At 41.3% G+C, this 12,915-nt stretch overlaps 1 protein-coding gene across 3 annotated transcripts in view; it reads left to right on the top strand.

Moving 5' to 3' along the window:
- The window catches only part of NAPEPLD (N-acyl phosphatidylethanolamine phospholipase D), an 86,111-nt gene extending 74,485 nt beyond the window's left edge, over positions 1–11,626 (top strand). For all 3 annotated transcript variants that reach the window (XM_060020297.1, XM_060020295.1, XM_060020296.1), the window contains exons 3-5: positions 2,107–2,753; positions 6,169–6,283; positions 11,498–11,626. In XM_060020297.1, coding sequence (XP_059876280.1) covers positions 2,107–2,753; positions 6,169–6,283; positions 11,498–11,626 — 891 coding nt within the window. The remainder of the gene's footprint in view (positions 1–2,106; positions 2,754–6,168; positions 6,284–11,497) is intronic.
- The last annotated feature ends 1,289 nt before the right edge of the window (positions 11,627–12,915 follow it).

The following is a 12,915-nucleotide window of genomic DNA, read 5'->3' on the forward strand; positions in this document are numbered from 1 at the left end:
AGTGTTTGAGGTGGCTCTAGTGTGTGGAATGAGTTGAAGGAAGGTGGCTGAGCCATCAGGAGGACTTGAACATGCCTGGATGTTACTCAGGATCTTAACTCGGATCTTAACTCTTAACTATGAGTGAGGCAACAAGTAAATATGTAAGGGATCGATAGGGGTGGTGCCTGATTGCTTGTTGGGGTTGGGGTGTGCTTCCTTCTTCTTTTGCATTACTTGCAGAGGGCTTACGGTGCCAGCCTCTCCTAATTCAGCCCCCAGTAATGACATGTAGGTGCAATTATTATACCCATTTTTCAGATGAGGAAACTAAGGCTTAGGCTGGCTAAGAGCTATCTTGTCATTCTCCACCTTCTGGGCCCACTTCCTGTTTGGACCAGCTCAGTGACCTCTCTGTTTCCCTTCACCTGCATCTCCCCCATCTGCCCTTTGCTGTCTCCTTTGTCCAGCTCTTTGTCTCTCCTGGCAGCTATTGTGACACACCCTAAGTCATCATTTAAACTTGAAAAGTGGTTTCTCTAAACATGAATTGGGTCATGTCTTTTTTTTTCTTTTCTTATCGATGCTTCCTCACTGTCTCTGGGTGAAGCGTGGGATTCAAGGCTTTTACTGGGTTCTGATCCTATAAGATTTCAGTTTGTCTTCTGCCCCCCGAACACCACATTCCTACTTGGCTCTGTGCCTTTGCTTGGGCATTTTCTCCACCTGAAATGCCCTTCCCCCTTTTCTCTGCATCAGGAACTTCTCACCATTCTTCAGGAACGCACGCAAGTTACTGTGTCTGTAATGCCTTCCGCAGCTGGGCTCTTCATTCCTTCTTACTGGGCTACAGCATGCCTTGTATTTTATTTATTCAGTACCATGCGTTTTTCAAAACTGATTTGCAGCAGCTTGTAAAAAGACATGTAGCAGTAAAAAACCAGATGGATAAACATACAAGAGCAAATGGACAATTAGGGTAGAAAAATAAAGCCAAGAAGGTTAGCATAGAAATCTGTTCCATGTTCCCTGCGATGTGCCCTGCCCTGTTCCCTTCTGCATATGGGCTGGAGGAGTCTTCAGCTTTTACTCTGAACTTCCTGTCAAAGCAAAAGTCAAAGCAGGATTGTCAGTTTTCCCAATGGTAGTCAAAGGAGTAAAGCCAATTGCTCTGCAGAAGAGCTTTTCCTGTTACAGGGAATCGAGAGCAGTGTTTCTGGGGTGTGTGTGGGAAGGTGGGGTTGGTGTGCGCTGGTACCCAGTCACCAAGACAGCCAGCCCCACGGTACATGCTCGGCAAGTTTCACAAGGATGAGACCTCCATGCAGCTGTATGGCCTAACTCCAAAGCACAGTTTATGAAAGTTTTATAAAAGCCAGGACTGTGATGCTAGAACACAGCTTCTTGTTGGTCCAGCTTAATCCAAGGATAAAATGAAGAATAATAAACAAAGGAATAATACTTAACACATTATGTTGTAGTTCTTGTTTCACACCTGTTTGCCCCCAAAAGCGATCATCTTCTCATGGGCAGGGACCGTGTTCCGCGTTGGTTTGATCAGTGGTAGAAAACCTCAGAGGTAAGCGGTGAGAACCATCTATGCCCGACTTTCCCAGCAACGACCAGAGCACTCTGCTCTGAATTCTGTGTCCTCAGGAAGTCAGGTTCACGTGAGATCCACGATCTACACATATGTGGTCCAAAGTTTTCTTTACTATTTCTAGGGGCTGACCTCCTGAGGCAGTTTTCAGTAGCGAATGCACCAGCTGAGTAAACAGCAGTAGCAAAGGGACTGCATCTCGGTTGGTCTACTTCTGGCACTTACAGAAGAGAGCCTTTAAAAATATTTCGTAAAGTCAGCAGTACTCAAAGTTTTAAGTTTAATTTTCCCTTTGTTGGTTGCATCTGGGAGTAACATCTTACATCACTATGCAGTGATTATTGAGTCAGATTCAGAAAGAAGTATGCACTTTCAAGAAAAAAGCAAAATTAACAGATTTATCGAACGACTTCAGTTCTCCCCAAATAACCCTTCTCTCTGTAATTTAGGTCAAAAATGTATTTATGATGACACATAATACCTTTTTTTTTTAACAGCTGCTTTTCTTTCTTTCTTCATATGTGTAGGAGCTTGATAAAGAACTCCCAGTGCTTAAGCCGTATTTTATCGATGACCCTGAAGAAGCTGGAGTGAAGGAAGCTGGCTTAAGAGTCACGTGGCTGGGACACGCGACAGTGATGGTGGAAATGGATGAGCTCATCTTGCTCACGGATCCTGTCTTTAGCGCCCGGGCCTCCCCGTCGCAGCGCGTGGGTCCCAAGCGGTTCCGGCGTCCCCCTTGCACCGTCGGTGAACTGCCCCAGATAGACGCGGTCCTCATCAGCCACAACCACTACGACCACCTGGACTACAGTTCTGTCACTGCTCTGAACGAGCGATTTGGTAACGAGCTGAGGTGGTTTGTGCCTTTGGGGCTCCTGGACTGGATGCAGAAATGTGGCTGTGAGAATGTGATCGAGCTGGACTGGTGGGAGGAGAACTGCGTCCCCGGACACGATAAGGTGACGTTTGTGTTCACACCTTCCCAGCACTGGTGTAAAAGGACTCTGACGGATGACAACAGGGTTCTCTGGGGCAGCTGGTCTGTCTTGGGGCCCTGGAACCGCTTTTTTTTCGCAGGAGACACTGGTTATTGCTCTGCTTTTGAAGAGATAGGAAAAAGATTTGGACCTTTTGACCTCGCAGCTATTCCCATTGGAGCGTATGAACCAAGGTATGTAGATGTCTAAAGCAAGCATTCCTGCTACATGATAAATTAACTGGACTCCGAGTAATCTGTGGTTTTAATGGTGGGCTTTGTTATACATTGGGTGGGGGGTTGGTGGGCCAGAGTCAGTTAAAATTTTTCTTTGTATTTTAAAATGCTTTAATTACAGTGATATCAGTTAAATAATTGTAGTTACTGAAATTATATTACCAAGAGAAAAGGACGACGGTTTAAAGAATTACTCTGCCTAGCCCGAAGTTCGTGTACTATTCCGACTAAAGTTAAACCTGTCGGCCAGTACTCAAACCTGACTCTTGGTCTTTCTTTCACGTGGAGGATACTCTCCATGAGTGGAATGCACCCATGCCCTGTCCTGTGTTTAGTGGAGAAAAAGGGCTTGGCCTATAGCATCAGTCCCTTGTGACGGTCTTACTGCAGGAGGTTAGTCTGCTAAAGACATTGCTGCACTACTTACCACTTGCCCTGCAACCTCTCTGTACTGATTGCCTGTCTTCAGAGCACAGAGCAGATAAAGGTCACACGAGCATTTGAGACCCAGGAGACCCATCCGCTGCCTGTGTTTTCCTTAATACTGCCTATGATTTTCAAGAATTCAGTTAGATTTCAGTCAACTCTGGTTGATATGTACAAGTTAAGAGAAAATAAACACTAAAAGTAGCAAAGTAGGGGCTAATTTAAAAAAATGTTTTATTTTCTGAAGTCCATGCACAGACTCATACAGAATGGTATGTAGGATGGCATTTTATTTAGGTGATCCTACAAACAGAACACTGATACATAGATGAATTGAGCAAATCTGATCATTGGTTTCCATCAGATTGTTATACTTTTCATTAACTTTTTAAGTTCACCAAAACCATTACATTGCTAAGTATATTAATGCTTACTTCTCCCTTTTTTCTAGTTTCTTCATTTAAGGGACTAGATATTTTTACCTTACTAAAAAATTATTATAAGCCAATAGTAGGGCTTGAATTTCACTTTTCCACATAATTCTAATTCTGAATTCTAATGAAACCTCTTAAAACATCAGTCAACCTGTTTACAAATCAATTTTATATGGTATTGATCCTTATTCAATATATGTTCTTAGTATATTAGAATACTTCTTGTGCTTGTGAAAATAAAATTTTCATATGTAGAAATATACAGACTTGTCATATACAGGTGATAAAATATGTACAGCCGAAGTACACAAATGCACTCACATAATTCCCCCTTGCTTCTTGCACTGCAGCTGTCTTGTCACTAAGATGGGAGAAGGATGGGGAGGACAGTATTTGCTCTAAAGAATTAAATTGGTAGTAGCCTCTACTCTGTATTCCAGTTCTCTAGTCAGTTCTATAGTTTTATTTTTATTTTTTTTGGCCATGCTGCATGGCACGGGGGATCTTAGTTCCCTGACTGGGGATCCAACCCATGCTCTGTGCATTGGAAGCCTGGAGTCTTAACCACTGGACCACCAGGGAAGCCCCAGCACTAAAGTTTTAGAAATGTTGTTATCAACAAAACTTCAGAATAGTCTATAAATGTAAGATGATCACACCCAAAACGATTTTCAATAATCTGCTTAGAATGTTTTCACCCTTACTTTTGGGATCTCCTGTCATCGGGCATTCTATCCAAGTCGGTTAGGATTTTGACTTTTTATTTTAATTTGTATACTAGAGTAAACATTTTAAATGTATTTCAGACATGAAAAGGAATATGTCTATCCCTTTGATTTGAAGAAAGGAATATGTCTATCCCTTTGATTTGAAGTAGGAGTTTTTAAAAAATCAATAGAGAGAAACAGCCAAAACTGTTTTCATCTTGCCCTGAATTCTAAGTGTCAGGAGATAAAGCAGAACAAGTGCTTCTCTAATCTCTTGTTGAGAACACAGTGGCTTTGTTTTGGGGCTCCCATCAGGCCCGGCAACTCCTAACAGTAAATAACAACCCTTGTGCTGTGCAGATGGATGAACTTTTCCATGACGTGTTCTACAAAGTGCAGCAGCCCCTCTGCTGAATCCAGATCCCTTAATCTTCACTGCAGTGTTCATTGCCCGTAGCAGACCCAGGATATAAATAATGTGAAGACACTGTTGTTTTACCTCTTCTAAACTGCTGGCTGAGGGGGCTTCCCTGGTGGCACAGTGGTTAAGGATCCGCCTGCCAATGCAGGGGACACGGGTTTGAGCCCTGGTCCAGGAAGATCCCACATGCCGCGTAGCAACTAAGCCCGTGCGCCACAACTACTGAGCCTGTGCTCTAGAGCCTGCGAGCCACAACTACTGAAGCCTGAGTGCCACAGCTACTGAAGTCCACGTGCCTAGAGCCTGCGCTCTGCAACAAGAAGCCACCACAATGAGAAGCCTGCGCACTGCAACGAAGAGCAGCCCCTGCTCGATGCAGCTAGAGAAAGCCGGTGGGCAGCAACAAAGACCCAACACAGCCAAAAATAAATAAATAAAATAAATTTATAAAAATAAATAAATAAACTGCTGGCTGGGCAAGCAAAGGATTTGCCTGTATGTAGTACATTTTACTTTTGTATCAGAAATAATTCTCCTGAAAGTGTTGGCTTTGTCAACTCCCTACTCTTTTGGAAGAATTCTATGAAGTAGCTGCTGTACTTCATGCTTTGAATAAATTTTGTCTTGTTTAATCCTCACAATAACCCTGTGAAGTGGGTATAGTTTCTATTTCACGGACCAGGAAATGGCAGTTGGAGAAACTGAAGCAGCTCCAAAGGCATTCCCAGGAATTGGTAGAGCTGGGATTCACGCCCAGGCCCCCTGCCTCCAGAGCCGTCTCTTCCCAGGCATGAGGCAGCCTTTCACATTGCTAAACTCTATTTAGTCTCCCTGATGTACCCTTTCTTCTTGCCAAACCAAACACCTCATTCATCAGTTGTATGGTATTTAAATAAAATCCTTGAATAGTAGCTGGATTTTTTTTTGCTCCTGATCTTACAAATTATACACTAATTTTTGTTTCCTTTTCACTTTAGCACGTTAAAAAAAAAAATTGTTTCAGCAAGGTTATTTGCAACTGGAGTTTTGATTTCTAGTTCTTTACCCATTATTCTGTTTCTTTCATTCATACCAGGATTGCAAAATATCTGCTTTTTAAAGTAATAAGATATCTTCAGAATAAATCATCAGTAAAATAAAAATACATGTGAAACAAAATCTACTATTCAAAGGGAAGTTTTGCTTGAGACGTATCTACTGTTATAGCAGTTTGTACAAGAAAGATTTTTATTTTTTTCCAGCAGAAAAGTGGACTGAAGGGAGATGGTTTTGCCTACTGTGATTTATTTCTGTGCAGAATGTTAAAGGTTGATTACATGAAGCAGTAATTAGAATTTATTGTATACTTAAAAGCCCAGATTTAATAAATTACTGTGTTTTATCAGGTGGTTTATGAAGTACCAGCATGTAGACCCAGAAGAGGCTGTAAAGATTCACATTGATGTGCAGACAAAGAGATCTGTGGCGATTCACTGGGGAACTTTTGCCTTAGCGAATGAGGTGAGTGTGATTGTGGTAACAATAACTCGTGACGTGTCTGACCGATGATAGGACTGATCACTGTACCCTGCAGTGTGTTCGGAAACCAAACTAGAATCAGAACCTGCGTGGTCATCAAGTGACTTAGGGTGGTAAATCATATTAATTAGTGAAGCGATATTTATGTACAGTGGGAAAAAAAATCCTCAGTGCATGTTGTTCTTTTGGCTTATTTGTGTAGTTAATGAAGCAAGTGTTTATATAACCAAAAATGTGCGCAGCCTTAGTAAATAGAAAAATGAACCGTCATGTCATCCCTCTCACGGGAGGCTTTTGTTCTGGCAGAAGATACAAGACATGCACATAATTACTCAGAGTGTTGTAAAGTGGGACAGATAAAGTGGTCTCAGAGTCAGGGACTGTTACGACTTGCAGGGATCAGGGAGAGCTTCGTGGAAGAGTTGACATTTGAACTTGGCTGTGAAAAAGCAAGGAGGAAGGCATTTCAAGAGGAGGAAAGTGTGGGATTGGAGGCAGCAAGCATGGGGAATAGTGAGGAATCGGTTCAGCCAGAGTATGGATGATAGGGAGGGCAATGGGGGAAGTGAGGCTGGACAGCTTGGAAGTTTTCAGAAGTATGTTATTCATCCAGTAAACACTGACTTGGTGTCTGCTGTGTGCCAGGCATTGGGATAAAAGGTGGTTTTATTCCTAGACTAGTACAGAAGAGCTTATTTTTCCTTAAGGTAGCTGAACCCTGGAACTCTGCTACTAGCCAGGGTTGTGGGATCAAACAGAAGCTTAGCAAAAAGCATTCTCTGCTTTCCTCAATCCAGGGCCTGCCCTAAGCAAAATTTAGAAACAGATGACTGAACTTGGCTTCTATTTTGCTCTGTGTGGCATCTTCCACATTCCACGGCCTCTCTGCAGGAGCCCTGTGCTTTCATGCTGATTTAAGCACTCCCTCTCTGTCCTATTTCTGGCCTGCCCTCTCCCTAGTTGCATCTTATTCCAGAATTAATACACTGCCTGCCCCCTGCTGACTCCCCCCCAATCTGAATTCCCATTCTGCAATGCTGAGCCACACTGCTGGGGGACAGAATGGAATCAATAAATGAATGTCCACGGGCATGGGAAGGGTGAAGGAGAATATGATGTGTGTTTCTGTGTCTGTGTATTTGGAGAAGGGGGAATTTGATACTGGTTTCCATTGGTTTACCACTATTATTTAGAAGCAGTGTCTTATTCCGTGTGTGTGTATGTGTGTTCCATATGTATATAGGTAAATTTAGATATATGTATGTTTATGTTCTATATATAACATATTTCAGCAACTTAGATGAAGTAATAGTATTTTATTAAACCTTGCAAAGAGAAGAATCTAGGATGACTCCTAAATTTTTAACTTGAGTAATTGGGAAGGTGGCTATGTTCTTTACAGAGATGGGAAGATGAGGAGAGAAAACCTCAGTCTTCAAGAGTTATTGTGTTATGCAGCCTTCAAGAATTACTGTTTTAAATCTAAACTTCATCTTTATTTCTTAATGAAATATAAAATACACTCTCATTTAGTTTTTTTTTTTTTTTTTTTGGTACGCGGGCCTCTCACTGCCGTGGCCTCTCCCGTTGCGGAGCACAGGCTCCGGACGCACAGGCCCAGCAGCCGTGGCTCACGGGCCCAGCCGCTCCGCGGCATGTGGGATCTTCCCAGACTGGGGCACGAACCCGTGTCCCCTGCATTGGCAGGTGGACTCTCAACCACTGCGCCACCAGGGGAGCCCTCATTTAGTCTTTTTGACATTAGTTGCATAAATTGAGAACTGCGAGTTTGCTAAATAAATTATAAAGTACACGGAATTTTGGAGGAGGAGGTTTAGCCTATGCTTTGCAAACAGTTTTAAATGATTTGCATGTAAATAGTTGTAATAACTGCTTACTATAATATAAGCAGCTTAAGGATGTATTGACTTGGCAACACTTTAAAATTGTACGTATGGCAACATCTGATTCATCTAAGGAATGATGAGTGAATTTCCTAAATGATGTATTTAAGCACTTCAACTTAACCGACTAGTTTTGGTAGAAACAAACTGTAGGCACTACATAATATATGTTAACTTCTTAAATGACCAGGGTCTTTATTTTGAGTCTCTTCTGTTGGAGTAGATCATAAAACAGTGACCCCTTTGAAAGGGAATGTATGAGCTGTCTGGGGCTGGTTGCCTGGCCCTTAATGGGTCCACACTGCTGGGAGCTTCTGCTTTCACCACTTACTTTTTCTTTTCCCACATCTTTATTGGATTAAAATTGCTTTACAGTGTTGTGTTAGTTTCTGCTGCACAGGTATATGCATACCTATATCCCCTCGCCATCCCACCCCCCTAGGTGGTCACAAAGCACCGAGCTGATCTCCCTGTGCTATGCGGCTGCTTCCCACTAGCTGTCTATTTTACACATGGTGTAGTGTATGTATGTCAATGCTTCTCTCTCAATTCGTCCCACCCTCCCCTTCCCCCACTGTGTCCACAAGTCCGTTCTCTACGTCTGCGTCTTTAGTCCTGCCCCACCACTAGGTTCATCGGTACCATTTTTCTAGTTTCCATATATATGCGTTAATACATGGTGTTTGTTTTTCTTTGTGACTTACTTTATTCTGTATGACAGACTCCAGGGCCATCCACATCACTACAAATGACTCAGTTTTGTTCCTTTCTATGGCTGAGTAAGATTCCGTGGTATATATGTCTAACCTACTACCTTGCTGTATACATATTGTTTGGTCCCATGGCTATTGGGCATTTTTACCTTCCCTGCAGGATTAATGTGCTTGTACTAAGAGATAGCTATCAGTCACTCAGAGGCTTTCTTGCCTACTTCTAGAGCTCCCTTCTAGATGGTTGAAGCAGCCAAGAATTGACCTACGAAGAAACTCAGAAAGATACTGCAACATCAAAATCCATACTAAATTATAGCTTATAACTAAAGTTACAGTCTAGGAAAGACATTATTAGTGTAGGGCAATTGTGTAAGTGTATTGTTGGCCAAGACTTGTAGAGAGAGCACAGGGGAGAAAAAATTTAACAGAACAATTATTTTTCATTGGGAAAGAATTTCGTCATTTTGAAATCTCTTAAAAACAATTTTGCAAGGGAAGCTTCTTGACTTAGGCTATTATTTACAGTTAAATCTCATGGGGGATATATTAGCAATCTCCTATATGCATAAAAAAGACTAAAAGTGGATTCCTGTTGTCAACTAACCCATTAATAAGTGGCTCTCTCTAGGAATACTGGGTAACTAATGCACAGTTAACCTCAGTTACTCCATAGTCAGTGGGAAGGCATCCCTGACCCTCTAAACGTAGCCATAAACCTAGAAGTGAGCAAGCGGGGAGAAAAGACCCACGTGTGGCCAGTAACTGTTAGCAATGTGTACATCTGAAGCCACAGAAGACTTGCCTGGTTTTCCTAGTACATCACTGGCTGGCCCTCCCTACTCTCTGCTGCTAGTTCCTCGTCAGCAGGGAGTGCCTTAGGACTCAGTCCAGGGGCCCCATTTCTTCTCTAGTTGGTTGCTCCCTTGGGCATCTCATTAGTCTTACGGCTTTAAACACCATCTACCCACTGTACCTCTCTAGCCCAGGTTTCCCCCTACAATCCATGTTTATGTATCCAGCTGCCTACTTGACTTCTCCACTTGGATGCCCATCAGGTACCCAAAACTTCAGTCTAAAACCAAACTTCCTGATCTTCTCTCAAAATCATTTCTCTTAATCTCAGTAAATGGCAACACCCTCCTTCCAGTTCCTCAGGCCAAACCCTTTACTCTTTCTCTCATATCCTCCCTCCAGCTTTTCCCCACATGCAGTCAGCTCATCCTTTAGATTGTATTTAGACTTTGAGTACCTCTTACCCCCGTCACTGATGCCACACTGCCCCTTACAGTCTGTTCTCAACGCTGCAGAGGGCAGCGACCTTTACCCCTTAGATCAGATTGTGACACTCCTGTGCCAGAAGGACCTGCAGCTTTCCATCACACTCCCAGTCGAAGCCACAGCCCTCACAGCTGCCTACAAAGCCTGGTGCAATCTGCTCCCTCAGATCTTTGTTCAAGTTGCCATCTCCAAGAGGACTTCTTAGATGGTTGTATTTAAAATTAAACCTCCACCCCCGACACTTACCAACGATGTTCTACCCAGAACATGTCACCCACTCAGATACTGTTTCCTTTATTCATTTCTTATCTGTCTCTGTATTGGGATGACAGCTCTAGGAAGGCAAGGGTTTTTATTTAGTTCACTGACCTGGCCGCTTTCTGGGTGCTCACCAGCCATTGCTGCATGGAGGGAAGAAGCAGACTTACCACCAGCGATCAGAGTAGAGACTGATTTTTATTTCTGCTTTAATTTTAACATTTTATAGCTTTTCTAATTGAAATTGGGGAAAAAACCCTTTGTGTAATACCTGTTTTTTTCCTTTATTTCCTGTAAAAATAGCTACTATACACTGTAAATATTTAGCTCGAAAGAGAAATAACTGGTGAAGTGATTTCTTTTATACCTTTTGCTTTCTTTAACTATAACACATGTTCAGGTGGTTTCAATTTATTTGGTAAACATTTGAGTATGTTGAAACATTCTTCAACAGTGTGCTGTCTTTATTTTTTTTTGAGTTATGAAAAGGTGAGGAAACAAAAGGTAACTCCACCTGTTAAATCTCTTTTCCTGAGGCCCCTCTTCAATCCATAGACTACAGAATCAGTATTTGGTTGGGGTTTGGGGATGACAACCCTTCTTCAGCCAAAAATATTTTCTCTAGCGTTTGCTTGTACACACATACTCTTCCTTATAATCTAAGTTTCTCTGTTCTCCCAAACTATTGGTAACACTTAATTCTTTAGCACTGATTCCATTTAGACTGGGATTTCATGTAGGGAAATAGTGATCAGAGTTCATGCAGTCTAATCAGAATTCATGCAGTCTAATAAGGCTCAATCTAAGGCCAAATTTGACATGCATGGTGTTAACAGATTGATAAATATGACATTTCTATTGGCTTAATGATTCTATATTAGAAAGTATGATGGACTCATTTGCTAATGCTTCAATGAAAAGGAAGAGCATTACTTTAAGTAGGCTGTTTGGTTATTTTAGTTTGAACTCTTGTTTGACATATCCCCCCAAATATATGTATGCTTAATCTTTTTCCATTTTTGTTTCTCTCTGCCCTTTGCCAGCATTACTTAGAACCTCCAGTGAAACTGAGTGAGGCTCTAGAAAGATATGGACTTAAGACTGAAGATTTTTTTGTCTTGAAGCATGGAGAGTCAAGATACCTTAATACTGATGATGACAACTTTGAGTAAATATGAGCACAGGAGCTTTTAATGAAAAAGGCATCATCGGATATAAATCCAAAAAGACTAAGAAATTCATGAATATTACGATTTTTTACATTTGGAAACAACTTCTGCAGGTTTGTGTTCTATGTTGTAACCTGCTTAATATGATTGCCAGTTCTTATAAACAGAGAAGAGTTCAAGGTGGGTCATTTACATAATGAAGGCTAATGTAGATTTTAAGTCATGTCTCAGTGACATAAAACATTGCAATGGAATTTTTTTTACTAAAGCATTCTACTTTAGTGGTAGAGTTTTGAGATTATGAAAAACTGATTTTAAAAACTCATTTCTGTTTTTCTATTCTTAGGGGCCTTCTGCAAGGTAAGTCAAGGCTGACTACCTACCTAGATTTTCTCACAGGCCTGCACATAGAAACATATTTCTTACAGTCATGTTAGAGCAAATGATGACATTGATTCCCCACATGGTTATATGCCAAATGTTAAGAGATTTATTTTTTTAAACATAAAAACATAGGAGTTTGGGCTAAGTTACCATTTTTTTTAAAGAGAGGAATAATATACTCTGTGGCATACCTACAATCCCCAAATCAAAAGCCCTCTGAGCTGGGCAGAGGAAGGGGAAGTGTGGTTATGAGAACATGATTTGTGAAATGTTTTATTTTTAATCTAAAAGTCAGACCTGCTCAGCACAAATATAGCTGCAAGGAAATAATTTACAAAGATAAATGCAGATATTAAATGTTAATAGACCATATACTTTGAGTTAAATTTTATTCTTTCCATATTCCATCTTCTCTCTCTCTCTCTCTCTCTCTCTATATATATATATATACTCATTATTTTTTCTGGTTTCTTAGCTCAAACCCCAGTATGTTAGTGAGCTTTATAAATATTTTCTGTTTTACATGATTCTCTTATATTTACACGATCCTTAAGCACGGTTCTACTTTTATTAAGCCAGTGTGGAATATTAGTGGTTAAAAAAAAAGACAGTGATTCTGGGAGTCCACTGCCCTGAGTTTTAGTCCTAGACAGGCTCTACACGCACTCCATTACTCTGAACCTTCCTAAATGAGAGAGCTGATTAGAGGCCCATTCTGTCTTCCCAATCCAGCCTCAGTGAAATGAACTTTATTCACACAAAATAATCAAAATAGGTGTCCTACACCAAATGCTACCCAGGTAGTGCCCTGTAATTTATTTTCACGTATATATATGCACGTTAGCCACTTAATCTGACTTTTAATCCTGCTTCTGCCTTGGATTCTCTGTCACCTAAGCTCAGTGTGC

This window comes from Delphinus delphis, chromosome 9 (genome assembly GCF_949987515.2).
Source record: "Delphinus delphis chromosome 9, mDelDel1.2, whole genome shotgun sequence".
In the NCBI taxonomy this organism is placed as follows: domain Eukaryota; kingdom Metazoa; phylum Chordata; class Mammalia; order Artiodactyla; family Delphinidae; genus Delphinus; species Delphinus delphis.